Raw genomic sequence first — 25,840 nt, 5'->3', positions numbered from 1 at the left:
ATTTAGAAAATGGGAATAACCACCCCAGCGCAAAATTAAAGAGGTGTGTTAAACAGGAAACCACAACAATTACTAGTGCCTTCACTACCACTATGGATTTGTTTAATCTCTACAGTGACCTCAGCAACAGAAATAGACCCAGTCCCAGCAGAGGCTTCTGGCACTGCCTCTTGAAAGATTCATAAGTGTCTCAAAATGTCCCCACCTGAGGTCAATCCTTGCCTGTTCTCACTGAGAACAGCTTAGGCAATGTCCCGCCATCCCCTCCTGAATCCTTGAATTGTACATCAGAACAACTTTGAGGCTATCCAACAGTTACTCTCCATGGCCCCTCTGAACCCCTCCCATACAATATACATTCTTACATACATATCATTTTGACATGCTAGTCCCTCTAAGCCGTATCCCGAGACACCACTGGCTTCCACCACCAGATCCTATGGTTCCCACCATAGCAAGTTCCAACCACTTTCTGACCACAGCTCATTGCAGATGCCTCAACAACTGCAATCTTGAAGGTGTCCTAGACCTCCCTCAGGACAGCAATTAATGATAACCCCTTTTCAAGGTGAGATATGAACTCATCCTGCATGGAGGCATCTGCCAGGCATTTCAATCAATGCCCCAGTTGTAAACCTCCTCACACAAACTGGTCCATTGCTCCTTTCAATGTTTCCATTGATAACAATTGAAATAAATAAGTAATAATAAATAATAAATAATAATAAATTTGTCATTTATTTCTTTCTACAAAAATCAAGTACTGTACTCCTGATGTCAGTGCTGCCTTCAAGAGCTAATTGACATTGTAAGATAATGTTGTTGCTCAACATTATTCAACTCAGAAGCTATTCATCAGCTTACTATCATGATTTAATTAAATTCAGCTAGTTCCAGTTTAATATTATTTATTAATGTATATGCTTCGTAATATCTCCTAGTGACAAACAAATGCTTTCAAACATTTTGAGGGTGTTTCAGATACAATGTTCAAGTCGCTCTGACCATTATTTTTTCAGAAATTCTCCTTCAGCAGATTTTGTTTAGTGATTTTAAATGCCAGAACCTGCCTTTGTAGTTGGACCTTGAACCACTGTTTGTCTTACAAAACCATTTTGCTCTGCATTTGAGTTAGAAACAAGATTCTCTTCTTTCCTTGTACTCTTTCCAGCTACGTTCCTGCTATTAATTATGGTGCTTGAACAAAACAGCAATTCAGACTGTAGTCTTTGAACATAGCATGTTCTCCTGAGAAATCAAACATATAGTCTTCATACCCTTTATTTATGATAAAATATTTTAGCTGTATAAAAATATTTTAATAACCACAGTGTGGTGAGTGTGATAAACAGTGTAAAGAGAGGAATCTGAAATGACCACAGTACATTGATGACTATAGAGAAATCTGAAGAGATTACAGTAGGATGAAGAGTGTAATGAGAGTGAGTTGAACTGATCACAGTGTGATGAAGATTGTAGCAAGAGTGAGCTGAAATGAACACAGTGTGAAGAAAGTATAGTAATGAGAGCTGAAATAAACACAATATGGTAAAAAATGAGCTGAAAGGAAGCAGGAAGTCTTGGGATTTTATTAATTTTTTAACAGTTTTAGGGCCTAATAATGAATAAGCATTGTTATTTATGTATAGTTTATAAAATAGTAATCTTAAAATTAAATTATAGTCATTTGAAAATTAATGCTATGATTACATTGGACCTGGATTCACTTGTAGCGGCAATGCTCGTTAATAAGACAGAATTAAGCGTTGCTGTGCTTTCCCAAATGAGGCCCCATCTCTCTCTTCATCTCCGTGGTGCAGCCACAGAGAAGATATTCATGCAGGCTGATTTAAGGTGTTTTCTTTTGATAAGGGACAGCTCCCAAATGGGGATGCACTTAGCTAAGCCTGGCTATCATGAACAATGGTCATCCATTGGCGCCTATCTGTCTAGGGAGTGCCAGATAGACATCTGGACTGCATTCCTAAGTGTCAGGAGTAAGTGACTCATATCTCACCTTGATCAACCAATCAGGGACTGGCAGGGCGTGGTAATACCACATGGGTCTCTGATGCCAATGAAACGTGCAACCAATGAACAACCTGCATGTCCTCCAGGTAAGAACAGGCAACACAGAGCGCCTGTGGAACAGGGCGGGACAGTTGGGAAGCGCAGAACAGTTCCCAAGGGAACACAGTTCCCAAGCGCAGAACATTCTCACAGCGCGCCTTCTGGACATTCAGCCTCAGGGCTCCACCTCAGCATCCTCAGATTCAGCCCGGACCACCACGTAACGGCCAGTGTGTCCGAGTGCCAGAACTTTCCTTTGTTCTAAGAGTCGAGAGCGGAGGTTACCAGCGCGTAACCAAAGGATCCACCCGAGGTCAGCATCAGCAGCAAGCCTCGTGAACAGGTCGGAACTGTGGACAGCTGAATCAGTATTCAGAGCTAGCGCTTCATCAGGAATGAACCGGTCTTCTTTCTGACCTGCTGGGACCCGCAGTCATTTTTCTCCTGTGCACAAACTTTGCTAGTTTCAGCCAACACTAACTAGCTGGTTTTCAGAGAGCATCAGCAGCGCCGCAGGAATCTCCACCATGTCGCAAGCCGCACCGAGCACTGCCTGGCACTGAGCCAGAGAGCGCCGATTGGACACAGCAACAAGGCTGCCTTTGCTTCTTTGTCCGCGGGAGATCTGAATCCACACAGATTGGATGATTATTCAACATTCTGCATTACTGTTCGAGAATTCAATTGGTATCTCAACCAGTTGATATCAATTTAATTCCTAAGAGTTATGAACTTGTTTTGAGTATTTAGTGTAGAAGTTGTAACCAAGTTCATTTATGAAACAGTCTAAATGAATGATATGCTGAATATATGTCCTCTTGGTATGTGTAACTCTTCGTGATTGAATATATGCCTTTTGTATTCTGCTAACCCTCTCGATAAGATCTGTTATGTTTATATGCACATTTTATGTATTCATAAATGTATTCTTGTGTATTAGTACCCGTGTGTGTGCATTATTTGAATTATCCCGCAAGGCTGGACTCTAAGACCATGAAAAGAATCATTTTGTGACTTACTGCCACAATTAAGAATTGTCCCAGTAAATGCACAATCCCCTACATTACTGGTGCCTCCTGAGAGGATACTACACACTGAACACACAAATTATATTTTAAGGAGCTTTATTGGCATACTCGATAAGATACTGTGTTGCCAAAGCAGATAAAATAATAAAATTATAATAATAATTAATAATTATTAACATTTATATAGTGCTTTTCTGGACAATCCACTCAAAGCGCTTTACATGGGGACTCCCCTCCACCACCATCCATGTGCAGCCCCACCTGGAAGATGCAACAGCAGCCATAGTGTGCCAGTACGCAAACCACACATCAGCTTTTAATGGGAAGGAGAACATAGTAATGAACCCAATTCATACATGGGGATTATTTGGAGGCCATGATTGGGAATGGGAAATTTAGCCAGTACACCAGGGTTACAACCCTACCCTTTTCGAGAAACACCCTGGGATTTTTAATGACCACAGAGAGTCAGGACTTCAGTTTTACGTCTCATCCGAAGGACGGCGCCTGTTTACAGTGTAGTGTCCCCCTCACTATACTGGGGCATTAGGACCTGCAGAGACCACAGGGTGAGCTCCACCTGCTGGCCTCACTAACACCTCTTCCAACAGCAACCTTAGTTTTACCTAGGAGGTCTCCCATCCAGGTACTGACCAGGTTCACGCCTACTTAATTTCAGTGGGTTGCCAGTTGTGAGTTGCAGGGTGATATGGGTGCTGGCCAAAACGAGCACAACATTTACAGACACTTAGGTTTAAATATCCAATGACATGTTTGTACTCTATCAATTTTCTGCAGTATACAAACTCCATGCAGAAAGCTCCTCAGAACTCTTTAATTGAACTCTTGGCCCAAGCGCAGCAAGGCAGCAATGCTAACCACTGCACCACCATGCTGCCCTGGTTTCTCAAATGTGTCATTTAAATCTTTTATAGTCACATTTATGCCTGTTTTTTGGTTTGATGTAAAGTATCTACAGATTTAGGTTATTGGTGGCAAATTATGTTTACTTACTACTAAGTTTCCAGTCAGGAATTTCTGCTAGACCGCCATTTCAGGTCTCAAGTGTTAATTCCTCTCCACACATTGACTTTGTGTACAGAGGAATAAACAGTTACACCTCAGACCCACAGGTATTTATCAAATCATGTAACATTCAATACTTTCTGATTCTCATTTTAATTTTACATTATAACAATTGTAAGACCAGGGGAAGGGTCATTCGTAACAGGTATTTTCGGAATGATCTACTTAAAATACTAGATATGGACCTAAGCAAAATGGCTGCCAAGAAGAATCAGCTGACTCGTATATGGAAAGGGTCTACCCTAAGAAACAATGAGACACAGCTGAGCCTCATCAGGAACCGAAATATAAGTGCCCTGGAGGCAGTGAACAGGGCGGAAGCCGATAAGGTGAATGCGGTTTGGAGGAAGAGAGAGGAAAGAGGATTGTGTTAAAGATCGGACTAGAGAATAATGGACTACTGAATGGAGAAACGGTTTATGGTTTTCGGATTGCTGATTGTGGATAAGGATACATCGCGGATTGGCTTTATTACAGACTTTTGGAATTCCACGGAACACAAGAAAGAAAAGTGTGGTGTGAGAACTTCTCTAATTTACATAAACTTTCCCCTGGAGACACCACAATTGATGGAGGATGCGGGCAGTCACTACTCGCATTTGAGAATTGAAGAAAGTAATTTTTTGTGTGTGTGTGGGTTTCACGTTGCATGTGTGAGAAAACAAACAATGGAACAGTTAATACAGCACCTGTCCCAGGCCACCCTCACCCAATTTCAGGCTTTAAAAGGACAGCAAGAAGCTATCCAAGTGCAACAGGAGGCAAATCAAATCCAAACCTAAACTAACTAATGAATTATAGAGGAGCAGAAATTAGTGAGAGAAGAATTGCAAAGATTAAGGGAGGAACTCAGGCAGACCCCCGTAACAGGGAGAGACACCGTTCAGGCTGAACAAATTGGGCTACAAAAGATGACAGAACTTTTGATGTGAACTTGTGAATGATGTGGAAGCTTATTTAACCACATTTGAAAGAACTGCCTCTCGAAATGCATGGCCCAAGGATCAATGGGCCTGGAGAGTAGCGCCTTATTTAATTGGAGAAGCCCAAAAGGCCTATTATGATTTAAAAGAAGAAGATGCAGAGAATTATGAGACTCTGAAAAAGGAGATTTTGGCAAGACTAGGGGTAACCATGGCAATATGAGCTGTCCGGTTTCACAATTGGAGATACCAAATGGACAAGCCTACGAGGTTTCAGATCTTTGACCTGGTACATCAGGCAAAGAAACGGCTCCAGCCAGAAGAATTAAACCCAGGACAGGTGGTGTTGGATCACTTCGTGAGGAGTTGCTTGTTCACCTGAAAAGGAAAGTGAGTGATGGGGATCCCCAGACACTAGATTAGGCAGTGGACTTAGTGGACAGACACCATCCCACGGAGGCCTTGATTAGGGAGGAAAAAGGGGACTCTCAAAAAGAGGAGAGAAGCAGCCCTAAGAGTCTGGAAACTGAAATGAAGTATCGGCCGATAAAGTCCAGTGATGATCGAGGGCCTACACAGTTTAAGAAACCCCTTAGGGACAGATCAGACTCAAGGCCCCGACCATGGAAAGAAACCCGACGATGGTTTTATTGTCGAAGGGCATCTAGCCAGCCATTGCCCCTGCCTGTCCAAACCCAAGCAGGTAGGCCCAAGAGATGAAGCCAAGTGTAACTACCTTACAGCACGGGTCCCAACCTGCAGGGATCCCCACCTTACGAAAATCGAGATGGGGGAGAACCTGTTGAGGCCTTGTTGGACTCCGGCAGTACTGTGACCCTGGTGACCCCTACAATACTTCCCGAAGAACTGGAGATCCGGGTCATCTTACACAATACATTTACATTGTAAATTGCAAAGCCTGTCTGCTAAGCCACATTTCTAGTATGACATGACTCTCTGCTTATGTGCACATAATAGTACTATCTCACACGAGTTTTAATACTTTATTGTGTAGAGCTGTAGTCATCATATTATAAAATAAAAGATTAGCTGCTTTGGAATCAGTGCAGAGAACCAGAAACATTAGGTGCAAAAAATAATTATTCAACTTTGATGGGCTAAAAGAACTGATCCTTTTAAGTCTAAAACAGAGGACTACAAGGTGACCTGATAAAAGTATTTGAAATCCTCAAAGGCATTGACAAAGTCAGTGAAGTACAAACCAAAGATCACAAATGGAAACTGCATGGATGTGCATTTAAAACCAATAACAGGAGTCGCTAAATTACCCAAAGGGTTGTAAGAATGTGGAAAAACATACAGTATGCAGCCACGCTGTTGTAGTTAATACCGTGGCTTTTTTCAAGAAACTATAGGATCAATTCGCTTCTAAATACCAAACTGAATAGATGGGCTTAATGGCCTCTATAGATTTGTAATGTTTTTTATGAGATTTGGAGATTTTGAAAACCTTCTAGTGTGTGTCATTACCTTATGTTCCAGGTTGAACTACTTTAATAGGTTTCTATTATAGCAGTTTAGCTTGGTTTGTATTTATAATCTTATACACCCCAGAAATCTAGTAATTTGATAGTGTTTCTGATTCAACAGTTAGTGCCTGCAAAACAACTGTGTGACCACCATCTCTTATGAGAAGGGTGTCCATTTGCAAAGCTCTAAAATCAACCTGAGAGCTGCAACCCATTGCCTTATTTGAGAGTATAAAAAAGAGGTTAATTAACACACTAAAAAAATGTGTAGTATAAAGTTTGTGGAGACATATCTGCCTGTAGCAATTATATACTATATAAAATCAATTTTTATATATACTTGGTTTCTTAACAGATCTTCAAATAAGTGGTTTTATTGGATTTTCCTATCACATTTTTCTTTATAACCATTCTCTTGCATTTATAAAAAGTCTTTGTATTATATTGTTTATCTCACAGTTGGAAACCAGAGCACAGTTGCCTGTCAAAACCTATTAGTAATTGTAGTGCAATTGTAATGTGAAATATGACGTTTTCTGGAAGATTTGTGTATGGTGCAATTATGAGATTACCCTGTGATTATCAATAAATAGGCTCGTTACTGGTAATTGCAGCACTGTGGCTCCAACCAATGACTCACCAGATCAATTCCAAATCTTTGGAAATAAGAAGTGTATTACATTGAAACAGATTGCAATGTAATAATTTTTCCACAGCATAAACAGAAACAACTTGAGCTGTTCTGAGCTGTGGAGCAGTGCTTTTAAGTTTGTGGTACACTACAGTATGTGATATGTAAGGCCCTGTCATTGATATTCAGCACGTTATCAACTGCAGGGTCTTCAATACCTGCTTTTCCACATCTTTGTTCCCCTCCTGATGAGATGTATATTTAGTGGCTTTACATTTGACTACTTTAATTTATTCCTGCTAAACAACATTTCTGTGTAAATAAGTAGCTGTATATACAGTAATCCACTGAAAATGGCCAAAATGTCCACCCAAATCATTCCAATCCCCCACCCTCCCAAAATGACTAAAATGGTACAAACCCACCCACAAAACCGTATAGAGACCCAAAGGCTGAGTAGTCTGGCTTTCACAAAGGTTCAGATGGGTTGATGGACTGGTAGAAAGTGTGTGAAAAATAACATTTTGGCTGTCATCTGCAAAGACAGTAGCAAAGAAAGATTCCAAGTTCTTGTTAAGGACATAAAAACTGGCTCTCATGAATATCTTTGTTAAAAAATATAACTTTTCATTGCACATTGCAGTGTGGGGGAGTTTGTTTTTTTCATTTTATTTTAATATGTAAAATATGGTTGTTTTCTGAGCAAACATACTTCTAAAACCTGGAGTTTGTGCACAGAGATGTTACTTTTCCTCAGCATGAGGCTGTCAAATTATAATCCCAACTGGCATGGCTCATGAAACTAGGTTTCTCAGCAATTAGACCACAAACTGCTGATAATTAGTTCCTCAGTCAATCCAAACCATTGATACAGGGATGTTGCCTCATTAGTGTGAATTAAGTCCTTGAGTGGTGGGCATTGATTGCATGTCTCTAGTAAGCTAATGAAGGGAGTTTGTGTCATGTAGCAGGGGCTTATTGAACCTAATGTTTCAGCTTCTCTGAACTGCTCCCTTACTTTGTTACAGTGACGATACTGTATTAGAACTGTAAAATAACTGTATTATTTTATTTTCTACACTGAGTTTTTCTTTCAGTCAGAGCACAGTTCTGTGAAGAAAAACAAATCTTACATATTTTTTCAAACATACTAAAAGTATTACTTGAGTGTGCTTTCTTGAAGTGCAGGGAACAATAACAAAAGTGAAATTTAAGGGTTCCTTGTTCAAGAAATAACATGAAAACAGTGTAACACGCAGAGCAGCTTGGGAACACCCGGGGTTTGGAGCAAGGCATATAGCTGAGATGTTCATGATGTGGGATCTGTTCATTCCATCTATATCAGAGATTTAGGCGTCAGAGCTCTGCTGTGGAATAGTTGGTAGATCCTGACTGTACAGTGCACTGCACACAGTTCAATGGTTATTTCAAAATCACACATCAGAGATTCTGAGCAAAATGAATAGAACTGCAGCTGTGAGGAGTTTGACATGGCGCATAAAACATCAACAAAATATTTTAACAAAACATCTCAGTGTTAACTATTTAAGTAAACTGAATACATACAGCCTTTTTAAATGTGTGACTTGACAGACAGTTTGAAACTTTAAAAATTCTTTGAATTGCTTAGTTATTTAAAAAGGAATCAATGAGAAACTGATAAGAACCTTCTTCACTTTAAAAGAAAAATCAACACAGCTACGAAGAATTATGAGTTTTAAGAAAAATGTAAATCAGCCTGATTCATTACTTCATCTTTCAATAGCACTTAACGCCTGGACTTCAGGGTCACAGCATATCTGTGGCATATGTACCAGTTACCAATTCCGGTAACCAAGTCACATGTGTGCCAAAATAATAGTGTTAGTGTTTAGCATTATTTATCCCTTTTTAGTTCTTTTAGTTCAAACAAAATGTGTGCTTTGACTGGGAATCAAGCCTTGGTCTATGTAGCAGGCTAGCATTTAACCACTGTACCAGAGTAATGCATAGGGCATAGCCTAGTGAATGAGTTAATGAAATTGATGCAGATGTTTACAAGAAAGTAGAATATGGTACCACTTTCAGCTATTTATATTTTATTATATTATATTTAAAGTATTTCAGGTGGGTAGCTGCGTCAGCATGCGTAGGCTGCAAAGGAACAAGTAATAGGTTTATTCCATGCTGAAAAGAGAAGAAAGAAAACACGTTTTTCGGCCGTGGAGCCTTCTTCAGGTGTCAGAAAGACAGGGCAGTAAGCAAAGGTAATGTAGCATAGGAAACAAAAGCTGGGAGAGAGGAGGGGCGGGAGGTGGGAGCAGGGAACAGGTAGAGTGGCCAATCAGGTAGTGTGAAGTCAGGATAGGTGAAGAGATATGTGTAATTAAACCTACAATGAATAGAGAATTTAGAAGAAAATGAGTCTGTCATTGAAAGAAGGGGAAAGGTGTGGTCCTAGCTGCTGGATAATTTTAGTTTCTGTCTTTCTGATGTGGGAGTTAGGAAAACCATCTTTGAGAACACAGACGGAGAGATTAGTGTGATCATGGCCATCAGAGGTGAAATTAGAAAAAATAGGCTTGGAGAAATCTTTAATCTTCACAGCCCTAACGTTTTCTGAGCGGTCTCCGAGTCTCCTCCCTGTTTCCCCAATGTAAATGGCTGGGCATACAGTAAATAAGGTTGCTGGAGGTACAAGATGTCATCTGAGTCAACCCTCCCATTCGGCTATTCACTCTTGATGGTTCCCCTCTCTCCCCTGGTCGGGTGACGTGGCAGACTTCTCCCCTCACTCTCCGCATTGGTACCACCCACCAGGAAGTCATTCACTTCCTTATCATCCAATCACCTTCTCACCCACTGGTTCTTGGTTTCCCTTGGTTACAGACGCACGACCCACATATTTCCTGGTTGCAAAGGGAACTCACAGCCTGAGGATCCCAATGTTTTTTTTCACATTGTTGTCAACTCCCTAGAGAATTTCAATTTCCTGTATTTTTCAAGATAACCTCTCTGAAATTCCTTTTCAATTCAATTCAATTCTTCCCCCTAAGGGCCATGTCTATTCACTCTCCCAAGAAGAAACTCGGGCTATGGAGCTCTATATTCAAGAATCCTTTAAATCTGGTTTCATCCGCCCCTCTTCCTCACCTGCCTGTGCCAGTTTCTTATTTGTTAAACAGAAAGACGGATCTCTCAGACTTTGCATTGATTATCGTGGTCTAAACAATATAACTATTAAGAACAGTTATCCCCTTCCTCTGATTTCATCAGCTTTGGAATCACTCCGGGGTGCCATTTTTTTTTCTAAATTGGGTCTCCGCGGTGCTTATAATCTAATCTGCATTCGGGAGGGTGAAGAATGGAAGATGGCATTCATTACTACCCACGGTTATTATGAGTACCAAGTAATGCCACTTGGACTGGTTAATGCTCCTGCTGTCTTTCAGGGTTTCATGAATGACATCTTTAGGGATGTCTTACACAAATATGTTCTGGTATACCTGGATGATATTCTGATATTTTCCCACAGTCTCCAGGAGCATGTCTCTAATGTGTGTGAGGTGCTTCACCGTTTAATATGGAACAAACTTTACGCCAAACTAGAAAAACGTACTTTCCATGTTTCCAGAATTCACTTCCTTGTCTACATCATCTCACCCCTGGGTGTTGAAAATGACCCTAAGACCGACTCCATCCAGAACTGGCCATGCCCCAGAATTTCAAACAAATTCAGTGGTTTCTGGGGTTTTCCAATGTTTACTGCCGTTTTATATGGAATGTCAGCTCTGTCGTCTCCCCTATTACCACCCTGACCCAAAAAGGTACTGATCAAGTTAAATGGAACCCTGAGGCAGACCAAGCTTTTGTTCCTCTCAAGAGTCTGTTCACTACAGCTTCCCTCCTCCCTCACCCTTCCGTTTGTTCTGGGGGTGGATGCTTCAGGCAACAGTCGGCACTGTTTTATCCCAACATCATGGATGTCCACCCCTGCGCTTTTTTTTCCAAAAAGTTGTCTCGGGCCGAGACCAATTATGATATCGGAGACAGAGAATTCCTGGTTATCAAACTCGCCCTGGAGGAATGGAGACACTAGTTGGAGGGGGCCCTACACCCTTTTACTATTCTTACGGATCATAAAAATCTCTCCTACTTACATTCTGCCAAACATTTAAATCCACGCCAAGCTCGCTGGTTGCTTTTTTTTCTAGGTTCCATTTCTTCATTACTTATACATCGGGATCCAAGAATGTAAAGGCTGACGGCCTATCTCGCCTCCATGACCCTCCTGACTTTTTGGATCCTCCTGAAACTATTATACTATTTACTATTATGCTATTATTAGATGGGACTTGGAGAACCAGATCAGATGTGCCCTTGTCAACCAAAACGTTTCCCTTCAATGTCCTCCAGACAAACTCTTTGTTCCTGACACCGTCCACTCAACTGTTCTTCATTGGGGTCATGATTCACGTTTTTCAGGTCACCCTGGTGTCAGACGTATCTTGGAATTTGTCTCTAGACATTTCTGGTGGCCTTCTATGAGGATTGATGTTACTGGGTACATGCAGGCTTGTTCTATCTGTGCCATGACCAAATCTTCCCGTCTCAAGAAGCCTGGTCTATTTCAACCACTCCCGATCCCTGGAAGACCATGGTCCCATATCTCAGTGGATTTTCTGATGAATCTCCCAAAGAGTCAAGACAAGACTACCATCATGGTCGTGGTGGATAGATTCTCCAGGTCAGCTCATTACATACCCCTTCCTGCTCTGCCATCCGCTCAAGACATGGCCGACCTTTTAATTCTTCATGTCTTCAGACTTCATGGCATTCCTCCAGACATCGGATCGGGGACCCCAATTCATTTCAAGATTTTGGAGGACTTTTTGCAAATCTCTTGGGACTTCTACAGTACATCTCACACGTCTGGATATCATTCTGAATCCAATGGGCTGACAGAAAGAACCAACCAGGACCTTCTCACTTACCTCTGAGCTTACATCTGCATTTCACAGGACAACTGGATCTCTCTCCTCCCTTGGGCTGAATACATAACTCTCACATACCACCAGGATGTCCCCCTTCTATTGCTCCCTGGGATACCAACCCTCCCTTCTCCCGGACTCTGTCCCTGACTTGGATATTCCCTGCCACCAGACACGCCTCACCTTCCTTAGGAGAATCTGGAGACACGCCATTCTACTCTTCTTAAGACCTCCCTGCGACAGACGACCACCGCAGACCATAATTGATGACCTGTGCCCAGATTATGGCGAGGACAATCTGTCTGGTTGTCTACTAGGAACTTTCCCCTTAGACAGCCTTCACATAAATTGGGACCCCGTTATATTGGACCTTTCCATATCCTCTCCTAGCTCACCCCTGTAATTTATCGTCTTGCAATTCCTCTGACTCTCAGGGTGCATCCCTCCTTCCATGTCTCTCTCTTGGAACCCTACCACAGATCTCCCCTCTCCCGGCCTCAACCCCCTGTGTCCCCACCACGCCTCATTGACGGCCTACCTTCCTACATGGTCAATACGATCTTGAATACCCACCGGCTCCGGGGCCACTGGCAATTTCTAGTTGACTGAGAGGGCTATGGCACTAAGGAACATTCCTGGGTCTACGAGGGAGATATTTTGGATCACAGCCTCATTGATGATTTCTTCTGTGAACACTCCATGGGATCATCAGGAGCTGACCCTAAAGGGGGGGTATTGACACACCCCGCACTCTCCCTCGCAAATGCTGTTACATTCCCAAACCCACTGTGTTAGAATCTCATTCCTAAACTGAACCCATCACATTCTCTCATGCACCAGATTGCACAAATTCACACTCCTGGACCAATTATCCAACCATGTCACTTTCCCTCACGCACCAACCGATGCTCACTATTGAGAAGCCTCCCGTAGTATTCTCTTGTGCGTGTTTCAACCTTTTTGACTGATCTCCCGATTCCTAATCTTTGCTCCTGCCTTTTTATACCACACTCTTTATATTTCGTTTTTCAGATTGTATTTCTTGGATTTCCCTGGTTACTGGACTCATTGCTTCTCCAATCGACCGAGCCCCTGGTTTTGGATATTGTCCCTGTGCTACTCCACATTCTGCAGGATTCACGGTTACTCATAAGGGTCCTCCTATTCTACCTATCAGTTCCCTGATATACAGGAGATAGTTGTGTGAATCAGTGGGTTTGTAATAGACCGAAGTAGAGAGTCGGGGGTAGTTAATGGAGAAGTTGATGTGTAGAACGGAAGAGTAGTGGAAAATATGTTAACTGTATATTTGAGAGACGGGTGGAAGTTGGTGATGCAGAAAGTGCTCAAGCTGGTCTTTAGAGCATGTGGCGGCACCGACGCAGTCATCAATGTATCGCTTGCAGAGGTCAGGGACAAAGCCGACGCAGACAAAGACAAAGAATCTAACGACCAGCTTGAGCACTTTCTGCATCTATTAAGTGAAGAAGCGTTCTTTTACCCAGCTGACAAAAATATTGACATAGCTGGGTCCCATTCTGGTGCCCATGGTGACTCCACTAACCTGTTGGTTAAAAAAGGTTATTAAATGAGAATGCATTCAGTGTGAGAACCAATTTTGCAATGGGTGGATCAAGCACTGTGCATTCGTCCAGTGTGTGCTTGAGGGCTGTAAGACCGTCATTATGGGGAATGACGGTGTAGAGATGTGATGTGATCCATGTTAAAAATGTAGGATTCAAGGCCCTGAAATTGGACATGCGTGGTTGGTGTCCTTGATGTACAAGAGAAGACCTTCAACCAGCGGTCTCATAAGGCTGTCGAGAAAGGCCGAGATGTAAGTAGTCGTACAGTTGAATGCTGATATGATGGGGCGTCCAGAGGTGGATTTTGAGCAGGAGGTAAAATTGAGATATCTGGGGATGTTCAATGATAATAATTAATAATAATAATTGCTTACACTTATATAGCGCTTTTCTGGACACTCCACTCAAAGTGCTTTACAGGTAATGGGGACTCCCCTCCACCACCACCAATGTGCAGCATCCACCTGGATGATGATGACCTGGTTCACCTCCTGGGGGAGCTCCTTACTGCTGATAAGAAGGGAGATGGTGGATATTACTTCCTTTTGGTAGTCAGTGGTAGGGTCCTGTTGGAGAGGCTTCAAAAATATATAGGTCCTTACGCCACACCACAACAGTGCCTCCTTTCCGCTGATTTGATGACGATATAATCCCTCTTGCGGAGAGACTGGAGCACTTGAATTTCTCCTTGGGTGTTTACTGGATATAGAGAGTGTCTTGGGAGCTTGATTGGTGCATTGGTTAATGCAGTGGTTCTCAAACTTTTTGGACCAAGTACCACCCCTGATCAAACCAAAGCATCCAAGTATCACCTACAAGTCATCTTCACATAGGAACCCCTGAAAATCTCAATGACCAACATGAGCGCACATGCGCGCACACACTCACATACACATATAAGAAATATTATAATAATAAACTTTATTTGATATAGCACCTTTAAAGGTGGCTTCTTAAAGTGCCTAACAGAAAAAAACAGGAGCAACAACAATTAAAAATAAACTATAAAAAAGCACCATTTTAGTGAGAGGGGTGAGCCTGTTTAGTCAAGCAAAGCAGATGTGAATTTATTTTTGAGCCTTGATACAATTCACAACAGAGTCTAACAGATTTTAAATCGTCAGGCATTTTCTTGATGGCAACGGTCTCGCGGTTGATGTTGCAATGTGTCCATTTATTTCTGGAGCAACCTCTCTAATTCGTGCAACAACACTGCTGTGTCGGCTTGTAATTGCTCTAGCACCGTCTGTACAAACTCTGACGCATTTTATCTAGTCGATGCCATTCTCTTTGATAAATTAATTCAGAAGTTGAAATATGTGCTCTCCTGTAGTTCCTGTTGGTAGTGTCTTACAGAACAGAAAGTCCTCATGGGATATACCCTCAAACTCATATCTAACGTAAACAAGCAAATTGGCCAAATCAACAACATCCACAGACTCATCTAATTTCATTAAAAAGCATCTGCTCATCTTAATGCGCTCTTTCAGCGTACTTTTGATATCATCCGCCATAACAATAATCCTATGAGTGACTGTGTCTTTCAGAAGGGGCAGCAGGTCGAGCTGTTTAGCAGCCTTTTCTCCACACATAATTCATGTCAGCTCTTTTGCCAACGGTAAATAAGGTTCTTCAAAAATAGTGTGGGGCTTACCTGCTTTAGCAATCCGCAAGCTTGCATTTTCCCCCGTTTCCATGTCAGGAGTTTGTCTCAGAAGTTAAAGGAAGTTTTCGTTTCATGTGCATGGGAGCGAAACAGAGACGCTTGGTGTATTTTTGTCAAATTAACGTAGAACAGTTCTTAAATATTTTTCTGTTATCTATCATGCTTTCCTGTGCTCTAAAGATTGCCAGCGTTCATACCATGCATTTCTATGCTTACAACATTGGCATTGTTCCAAAATCACGCCCATTCTCCTACCTCCCTATTTGCTGGAGATAACTTTTTTTAAATACAATTGCTCACTTAAGTTCATAGCACGCATTTCTATGCTTTCCTGTGCTTACAAGATTGGCGGTGTTCCAAAATCACGCACATTCTCCTACCTCCCTTTTTGGTGGAGATACGTTTTTTTAAATACAATTGGTCATAAACAATGACGAATGTGTAGCAGACATTCCAATACAATGGTATAGAATTACATAGTAGCTCTTGTGTCCACTCAAGTATTAGCACGCGCTGTATCGTAGTACGTAGGCTGCGTATTCGACACATATTAACATAGAAAATATGAAAACTCATCCCGATTTTTCAGTGCACACAACAAAGTTCCAGGGTCATATGGCGTACCAGCTGGCGGGCGCTCCGTACCATAGTTTGAGAACCACTTGGTTAATGAAATAATCGACTGGTGGAAAACGGCTTTGTTTGGTATTAATATTGTTAATGGCATCAATAACCCAATTTTGTCAGCTGCCTGTGAGGAGGAATCATCGGCAAAATGTGCTCTGAACTGGATCCTGCGGTAAAAGTGGTTGAGGTCGACTTGGATCTGGGGAATGTCCAGCTTCCTGGGAACTGGTACAAAACTGAGGCCTTTGCTGAGGAGGGATCGCTCAGCCTGTGAAAGGGAAAGGTCAGAAGGTACAGTGACAACAAGGTTAGGATTTGTGGAGGTGTTAGGGTTTTTGATGGTTTTCTTCTGTAGAAGATGGCTGAGTTTTTTATCCTTCTCTTGAGAAACTGGTAGAGTTTGGAGTTGAGAGATCTGATGAGGTTAGTTATAAAGGGAAGATGATGTGGAGCTGTCAGCTGTAGAAATTCCTTAGCCTCTTTGATGCTGTTGTCGGAAAGGATGATCTGTTTTTTGAAGGATTTTCTTCTAAATTCTCTCTATTCATTGTAGATTTAATTTCACACATCTCTTCACCTATCCTAACTTCACATTACCTGATTGACCACTCTATTGGTCCCCTTCTCCCGCCTCCCCTCTCTCCCAGCTTTTGTTCTCCTATGCTACCTGTACATTACCTTACTGTCCTGTCTTTCTCACACCTGAAGAAGGCTCCACAGCCAACAAAACGTTGTGTTTTTTTCCTTCTGTTTTCAGCATGGAATAAACCTTATTATAAATTCCTTATTATATTTACATACATATATACACATTATTAAAGATTCAGAAACTATTTTTATTTTCAGCTATCAACATTTCTTTAGTTACATAATTGATTATTAATTGTGTAATTATTCATAGAAAAGGTTAAACATTATAGTATTTTATAAAGTATATAAACTTATATAGTCAGAATGAGCACGTCAAGACTTTGATGCAGAAAATGTTTATTAAGAAGGTGGAATACTGTTGTGCACTTTTTTTTAGCTACCACTGCTAGCTATACATTGTTATATCTATAATATATTTATATTCCTAAATTAATATTGTTTATGACATTCAGAAACGTTATGTTTCAGTTATTTTTATTGTCAGCCACAAAAATATCCCTTTCATTACAATATTCCATATTAATATTCCATATAAATTTGATTTAAAGATGATAAACATAGGGAAATAGTTTAAATGAACTAACATCTAACGTACAACAAGTGCCACCTAATAATCATTTTTGGCCATTTGAATCACGCAATGTATCGTGCTGCAGTACAGCCAATATTTTACTAAGAATTGATGGGAGTTCTAAGTGGCAGCATGTGTTACATTATTATTCTGCCTTTTTTGATTTCACCGAACTTTGCAAGTCTAATTTCATATTTTCTACTAATTTATTGATCAAGTACTGCTTGTGATGTGTCCAGTTCTTTATTTCAGAAAATCGTGTAACACAACACTGGGCACACAGAGACAGCAGTAGCTAAACGCCTCTGCCATGTCCTTTAGCATAGCAATTCCATCAATCTTTAGCAAAACAATTCATATTTATCAAGAAGTCATATCACCAAGCTCCTTGGAAATGCATTAGAAGTGTGGTTCAGCCTGGAGGTTGTTGGAACAGCTAAGGGGGCTGGAGGTTTCAGCTTGGAGACTATATTGTGGAATGATCAGCCTAAGATGTGTTAGTGTGACTGGCACAGTGGCAGCATAGCTGTTCTTTAGCAAGGAGACTTCCAAAGCAGCTGTAAACCTGTTGTCTGTGGCCCCATGCCTATAGTGGAAAAAAATAGACAGTCTGTACTGTGTCAAAGTGGCTGTTGTGGCTGAAGTAAAACTTTATTCAGCCCTGAGGCTGGTTCAGCAGTGGTTCAGCCTGTGCAGGAGCAGAGGCAGATGTGGAGGACTTGTGTTGTTCATGCTCTGACTTCTTCTCCCAGTTCTATCTTGACACCACTGCTAAATAGTAGTATGTAAGAAGATTGGTTTAGTTTGGTATGCAGGGCCTGATGCAGATGCTTGTATAGTAACCTGATGCTTCAAGTTCAAGTTTGTTTATTTGTCAGTCGAGCCATATACAAGTGTACAGAGGAGTGAGATATTGTTCTCCAGGTCTACGGTGTGAATACAGACACTGACAAGACAATGCTACAGACAATGTAGACATAGACATTTCTGACAGGGTACAGAGTACATAAAGTGCAATGTGCATAGTGCAATTTACATTACAGCATTGTGCAAAGAATACATCAGACAGTATGCCTGACATTAGGCAAAAAAGAACTAGGTTTCCAGATTTGGAGTAGGTGCAGTAAGTACCAGGGTGTTGGGCAGCCTGACAGCCTGTGGAAAAAAGCTGTTACGGAGTCTGGTGAAGCTGGCCTGTATACTGCGATACCTTTTACCAGATGGAAGGAGGGCAAAGAGGTTGCAGGAGGGGTGGGGGGGGATCATCCACAATACTGAAGGCTTTATGTGTGCAGCAGTTGTGGTGTATGTCCTGAATGGAGAGAAGGGAGGTTCCAATTATGTTTTCTGCTGTATTGACAATTCATTGCAAGGGCTTGCGGTCCCAAACCAAACAATGATGCAGTTTGTCAAGATGCTCTCGATTGTACCTCTATAGAATGTAGATAGTATGGGGGGCAAAAGTTTGCCCTTCTCAGTCACTGCAGGAAGTAGAGACGTTGTTGTGCTTTTTTAGCTAGGGTGGTGGTGTTGATGGTCCAAGTGAGGTCATCTGTGATATGTACACCAAGAAACTTAGTACTTTGCCGTCTCCACAGGGGAGCTATTGATGTGCAGTGAGGAGTGATAAGCGCGGGCCCTCCTGAATTCAATTATCATCTCTTTTGTCCTGTCGACATTCAGAGACAGATTGCTGTTGAAGCACCAGTCCACTAGCTGCTCCACCTCCTCTTTGTATGGTGCATCACCGTTGCCCACCACTGTCATGTCATCAGCAAACTTGAACAGCGTGAACAGGGATGGGTTGAGTACCAAGCCCTGGGGGGTTCCGGTGTTCAGAATCGTTGTACTAGAGACGTTGTTTCCAATCCGGACTGTCTGAGGTCTCTCGGTCAGAAAGTCCAGTATCCAGTTACAGGCGGGGGTGTTCAGCAAGCTCAATTTTATCTCTCAGTTTCTGGGGGATGATTGTGTTGAATGCTTAACTGAAGTCAATGAACAGCATTCTTGCATAAGTGTCCCTCTTATCCAGATGGGACAGGGCAAGGTGAAGGGCGATGGATACAGCATCATCGGTAGAATCGGTTGGGGCGATACACAAACTGGAGGGGGTTCAGAGAGGTTTGGAGTCTGGACTTAATGTGGCCCATGACTACCCTTTTGAAGCACGTCATGACAATTGGTGTGAGTGCCAATGGGGCGACAGTCATTGAGACAGGACACAGTAGACTTCTTTGGCACTGGTATAATCATGGTGCTCTTGAAAGATACAGGGATGACCGCCTGGAACAGGGAGATATTAAAAATGTATGTAAAAACATCAGCTAACTGTGCTGCACATTCCTTGAGCACACGACCAGATATATTGTCAGGTCCAGCAGCCTTATGTGGGTTAAATTTTGCTAGTGTCTTCCTCACATCAGCTGCGGACAGGCAAACCACCTGATCATCAGGAGGAAGTATGGTCTTTCTCACAGGCACTGTATTTAGTGCTTCAAATCGCGCATAAAAGTAATTCAGTAAATCCGGAAAGGAGGCATCTCCATCACTGGCGTGTAGAGTAGTCCTGTAGTCAGTAATGGACGGATACCCTGGCACATGTGCCGCGTGTCTCTGGTGTCTAAGAAGTGACCATGAATCTTCCGTGCGTAGTTGTGCTTTACCTCCCTGATGGCATGAGAGAGCCCTCGCAGTCCTAAGGGCTTCCTTGTCACCTGCTCTGCATTGCGAGTTCTTAGCAGTGAGCGGAATTCTATAGTCGTCTATGGCTTCTGGTTGGCCCGTGTGATAATAGATTTGGAGACAGTGACATCATCTATGCACTTGCTGATGTAGCTAGACACAGTTGTTGCATACTTCTCTAGATTGATATAGTTTTCATAGGTAGCGGCCTCCCTGAACATATTCCAGTCTGTGTGCTCAATGCAGTCCTATAATGCTGAAGTGGCTCCCTCTTTCCTATCTACCAAAACAAAACCCGAAACACTCAGTCTTCAGCGTCTTCTAACGTCCTGCCTAACCTTCACTAACTACCCAAAACCATACAAGACAAAAGGCACTCACCCATCCTAAACTAGTGTTACTAATACAGAGATCAACTACATGTGTAGAATGTACCCGACAACCTTTACTAACCCTTAACACAAAAGTTCACACAAATACACAAGTGAACTACGGATACCAATAAGGGAAAATGAGAGCAGAGCAGACACAAGGAACAAAGTACAAAAGAATACAGAGGTTGATATAACACATTAGGGCTAACATAAAGGATAACTCAAACAAACGGAAGTACAAGACGACGAACACAAACCAACGAAGCCGAAGCTATACGAAAACAAACACAAAGCGAAACGAACGAAAACGGAGAGAAACGAAGCCAAAGCAAAACAAAAGCAAAAACGATGCTGAGCCTAGCAGAATCGAAGTCAAACGAAAGGCCCCTTCATTCTGAAAACCTCCAAGTTAAATACTGAATAAGCTGAGTTCTAATTGGCAGCATGGGTACTAGTAAGAATTAGAAGTGTAGGTTGCTTGAGGTTAGTGTTGAATGGCAAGACAAATAATGCATGTTCCTCTATAGACAAACAGCTGTCTGATATTCATCCTTCAGCAATGTCAGCCAAACAGTTTCCATGCATCATGCTTGAAATATGGCTGGTATCTCAGCCCCAGCATGATGCTACTAGACTGGAAAAAAGAACATCTCCCATGTCCTTGGAAAAAAAGTCAACGCTTCAATTGGAAGTCAGATCAAGCTCCCCAGATGTATTCACTGAATGTTGTTCAATTACCAGGGTTTTAATGGTGTTTAATTAACAAGGGCCAGCCAGCTGTGAGACTGACTGGAGAGAAAACTGCACCTTATTTATTACAGGCAGGCACTCCAACTGTTCAGTAGGTCCTAGCTGCCTCTGCTCTTTATGGGCTCATGGTATGGTGTTATGTGTTAGCCAGATTTTTTTGTCATAAGTCTATCTTCAAAGTACGTGGTCTGACTGCAAGGAAAGTTGTGCTAGCCACCTATTGAATATTCAGCAGCCACATAAGTTAAATACCTCAGTTTATTTGATGTTACCATTTTCTTGTACACTATTATTTTTGTGTCACAGAATTGGATTTTACTTCCAGATTTTCTTCATTTCATGAATCAAAGTGGACTTTTGTCACAAAACTTAGGTTTTAGTTATGTGAAGAACTTTTTTAAATTTGAAAGAAACTTGTTTAAATTCCCCAAAGGTGGTGTAGCCTTCAGAATGCAAAGCAAATACTGGGAAGAATGTGGTATGAAGGACCTAAAAGTGCAGACTAAAAAAAGTTATTTTCTAAAGTGTGGTGGTGTTGGAAGGGGTAGGGTGGTTGAAGTTAACTGCTCTTGTTGCCGCACTAAACTGAAGCACAGTTAATCACTGTAGTGACAAGTCAAAGATGGCCAACAAGCCACTCTCAAATGTAGATGCTGGATATCTGAGAATCTGGGATGATTATGTTCTAGATCCAGCAGAGATTCACACATGGCAGCACTTTCTTCCTGTCCCCCTGGCCTCTCTTGTTTTAAATGTATGCTTGTATCTTCCTCACAGCAATGAAGGCTGATCGCAAGCGCTTGAAGGCAGAGAAGGCTGACCTGGTGAACCAGATGCAACAGCTTTATGCTACACTGGAGAGCCGAGAGGAGCAACTCCGTGACTTCATACGGAACTATGAGCAGCACAGAAAAGTAAGATCCCTCAAGGTTCTTGGTGTAGGAATGGATACCTAAATCACAGACTTCCTGTGTCAGCTTCCCATATTGAGATTTTCTAACATCCGTCTCTTTGTTAATCTGCAGTGGGGGTGGCAAAGTAATTCGCCTCAGGTCCCCAACACACACTGTACCTGTGCTACACAGAACAGTAAACTACTCCTCAGGTCCTCTTCTTGAGGCCTCCAGACCATGAGCATGCAGAGAAATGAATTCACAGAAGCATGAAATTTAAGATTTGATACCATTCTGAAACAGTACATGTATGATAATGTAATAATAATAATAATAATAATAATAATAATAATAATAATAATAATAATAATAAACTTTAATAGTAGCTTGTCGAAGTGTTTTACAATAAGAAAAAACAATGATAGATGATAGAAAACTTAGTGTAATCAAAAATTAGGGTTTTGAGTGCAGTAGAAGATGCAAAGACATCAATTAAGTATAAGCCTTTTGAAGAAGAAGGGGTGTAGCAGTTTCATGTGGATTTAGCTAGCCCAATGAGTAGGGCATTGCAGTAATCAGTTCTAGAGAAGACAATGTGGCGACCAGCCTTTCATCTACAGTTAGAGACAACATAGGATATAGTCTGGCGAGTTGGAAAAATGATGTATTTACAACATTTTGTACATGTGGGTAAAAATATTTCTGTTATATTTATATGTAACAAATATGACATATAACACAATATATTTATATATCATATTTACATATAAATACATAAATTACACAAATGTATAAAAAATTAAGTATCATGAAAGTGAAACTGAATTCATATTCGGTTTGTGGTACAAACTGTGTTGAAGTTCAGAAAGAGTAAGAATGTTCACTGCACCTTGTGGGAATTTTAAGATTAATTTATAGTCAAATTGACCTGCCTAATCATTATAGATTTGCTAGTAAGCCATCAGCTATCTTGAATGAAACATCTCTGGAGGTTCACAGATAGCAATAATCTTCCACTGAGCTGTTTATAGAACTGTTTCCAGTGGTGGCTTCTGCACAATTACTCTAAGCCAGAACTGAGAAACCCAGGGTCTCGTCTGCACAGAGTTAATAAGTGCTGCAGGCTGTACCCCAGACTCTTCTTCATAAAATTTTACTTTGAAATGTTCAAAATTCACATTTTGATCATAGGTTTTCTTTTGTGTGTGACCAATCCCTCCAAGCTGTTTGGTTATTATTCAAATGGACTAGTAGAGCTTGGCCACGTAGTAAAATAAATCCATATGTGTAAACTGCCATCATATCCTCAACATGCCATAAAATAGCAGCCTAGTAACTGGTGTAGGTGCTTTTAAAAAAAAATGCTGTTTTAGTTGGGTCCTCCACATCCCTCTACCTTTCCTCCTCTAAAGACACTTGCACAGCCACTCTGTGTCTGTGATACTTTAGCTGCTGTTGAAGCCATAGGCTCACGGTAGGAAAAGAAGTGGAAGGCATGTGTGTTATCTTTATCTGTCTTGTGTTCATATGATGTGTTTTAGCAGTTAGTAATGATAAACAATTAGGTTGATAAAAAGCAAGTAACTAGTAATTATCAATTTACGAAACATGGCTTAAGCTGGACAGAAATCTGTTGACCAAGTGTAATTTCCTAGTATGACAGATTTTCTAGCTCTGATAGCAAGATATATTGAGTGGTGGGAGTACATTGCTTTGTATATTGACTACTAGTACCATATACTGTGATGGTGTATTGGAGAACTGCAGTGACTTAGAAGGTGATTGAATCAGTTTTAATTGAGTCTTTCAGTTTGTCACATGTTCTCACTGGTACTAACATTAATTTGTATTCCATTAGTGTCCAGAGCAATCTTATTAAGGGTGATAACACCAAAAACCAACCCAAAACATTTATGATAAACTCTTGGGAAATTCCAGGTGAACCTTATTGCACATAGTATTTCCATGTTTTAGGCTACTGTGGTAAAACAGGCATTTGGTATTTCAAAACTCCTCATATAAGAGGTGTTTATATACTACTGCCTCTCCTTCCCATCAGTCTACTGTATAACAGTTTACCTAGAGTAGAGTTGGATGTGTATTGAGTTTTGCATGAAGTTGGTTTTAGTGATTATTTTACAGTAAGCTCAGAACACGTTTTGTGCAACTCTAATAAATGAATGGACTTCCAGGCATACTGTAAATAAATACAGAGCTTAGGAAGACACATATGAGCAGTAAAGACAGAGGAGCAGCTGGCATATGTTTCTGGTGAAGGCGAAATGTGGGAGAAATGTCAAGGAAAATGCTGTTGCCTTCCAGCTCAGCTCATAATTATTGAGGCTAATTGAACCTCCATGTTAAAGCATCCTAAGAGTACTAAGCTTCACTACTCCTGTCATTTAATCTTTTATCTGAGAGCATTTGATATGGTGCAACATTCACCTGTGTCTCATCACAGGTGATGCCTCTTAACCTGTAAGTGCTGTACACAGCCTCAGGGGAATAACAGTTTATCTAAGCATATGGAAACACTCCTGTGTGAAGAATTTCTTGACAGCTATGCTTTGAAAACCAAAACTGATTGTAGAAGTCAGCTTCAAAGGTGGAATGAGACAAAACAGTTCAGTTAGACTGAGCATTAAAGAATAACATCGTGATAGAGATCTTCAGTCACTAAGTGTATCCCAGCAGTTGAAATGTCCTCCCCACTCTCTTGTGTCCTCCTTTGACTTTAATGTGAGACTTTTGTGATCTGTGCTGACAGGAGAGTGAGGACGCAGTGAAGGCACTGGCCAAGGAGAAGGATCTACTGGAGAGGGAGAAGTGGGACCTGAGACGGCAAACCAAAGAGGCCACAGAGCATGCTGGCACTCTGCGGTCCCAGCTGGACCTGAAAGAGAACAGGATCAAGGAGCTGGAGGCAGAGCTGGCCATGGTAGGCAGTTCCCTTATAGATTTCCTCTCTGGGTGAAGCATTTTCTTCAGTATCTTTATAGGAATTCAGGAGTGTGTTTATCCAAGATGTAATTGCCTATCTGTTCTTTTTTACAGCTCTAGTCTCTATAATAATAATTGTAAAGAAGTTCTGCAGGCAGTTTCTGCAGCGTTTTGAAACAATAACACTGCAGTAATGTGCCTTTTAAAGACAACTTGGTTCTTGTTGTGCTGAGACTATTCTGAAGATTTCATCTACTTTCAGTTTGCAAGATAGTGCAAACTGAAAGGTACTTCTGTCCATGTTTATTGACTCCTTTTTTTTCCTGAACTCTGCTATGAAACACAGACTTATTGCTCTTTCCACCATGAAATTTCTCATGCCTTTTAGTTTTGCTTGGTGAACTGTATCATGCCACACTCCTACTGGTTTAGTATACTTACAGAGTGGGGTGGCACAGCAGTCTGAAGTCACTCTGCCAGCTGCCTCAAGGCAGCTTCAGCCTCACCACCTTCCCCCTGGATGGTGAGAGTTATAGGACATGAATAGGCCAGCCAGGAGAATTCAGTCTTGTAGTAATATAAGATTTGAGTTCATAATTATAACAGTTCCCCTACATGAGCCACATAAGAATTGATTTACTAAACAATAACAAGAGAAGGGACTCACTCTGGTTGGACACAGTGTGACAACTGAGACCCTGTGACCAGTAGATGGCTAGTTTTAGTTCAGCCAAAACAAATTCCAGCCCCCCCGTGCCACCCGAACTGTGCCATACTCTAGTGTGTGTGTGTGCCCTGTTTCCTCAGATGAGTAACTGTGTGGCACAGAAAAAGGAGTTCCGAGTGTTTGACCGCCCTGTGGAGAAGGAGCCCTCCCCCAGGGCCTTGGCGGTAAGATGAGG

At 41.5% G+C, this 25,840-nt stretch overlaps 1 protein-coding gene across 1 annotated transcript in view; it reads left to right on the top strand.

Annotated features, from left to right (window-relative positions):
- kazna (kazrin, periplakin interacting protein a) overlaps positions 1 to 25,840 on the top strand; it is a 607,020-nt gene that overhangs the window by 466,641 nt on the left and 114,539 nt on the right. The window contains exons 6-8 of the mRNA XM_088617118.1: positions 21,883 to 22,019; positions 24,766 to 24,936; positions 25,746 to 25,829. Of these exons, the coding sequence (XP_088473244.1) occupies positions 21,883 to 22,019; positions 24,766 to 24,936; positions 25,746 to 25,829 (392 nt within the window). The remainder of the gene's footprint in view (positions 1 to 21,882; positions 22,020 to 24,765; positions 24,937 to 25,745; positions 25,830 to 25,840) is intronic.

The sequence above is a fragment of the Lepisosteus platostomus genome, chromosome 23 (assembly GCF_059453375.1).
Source record: "Lepisosteus platostomus isolate fLepPlt1 chromosome 23, fLepPlt1.hap1, whole genome shotgun sequence".
Lineage (NCBI taxonomy): Eukaryota > Metazoa > Chordata > Actinopteri > Semionotiformes > Lepisosteidae > Lepisosteus > Lepisosteus platostomus.
The sequence above is the reverse complement of the archived record's forward strand: the minus strand, read 5'-3'. Positions and strand labels throughout refer to the sequence as shown.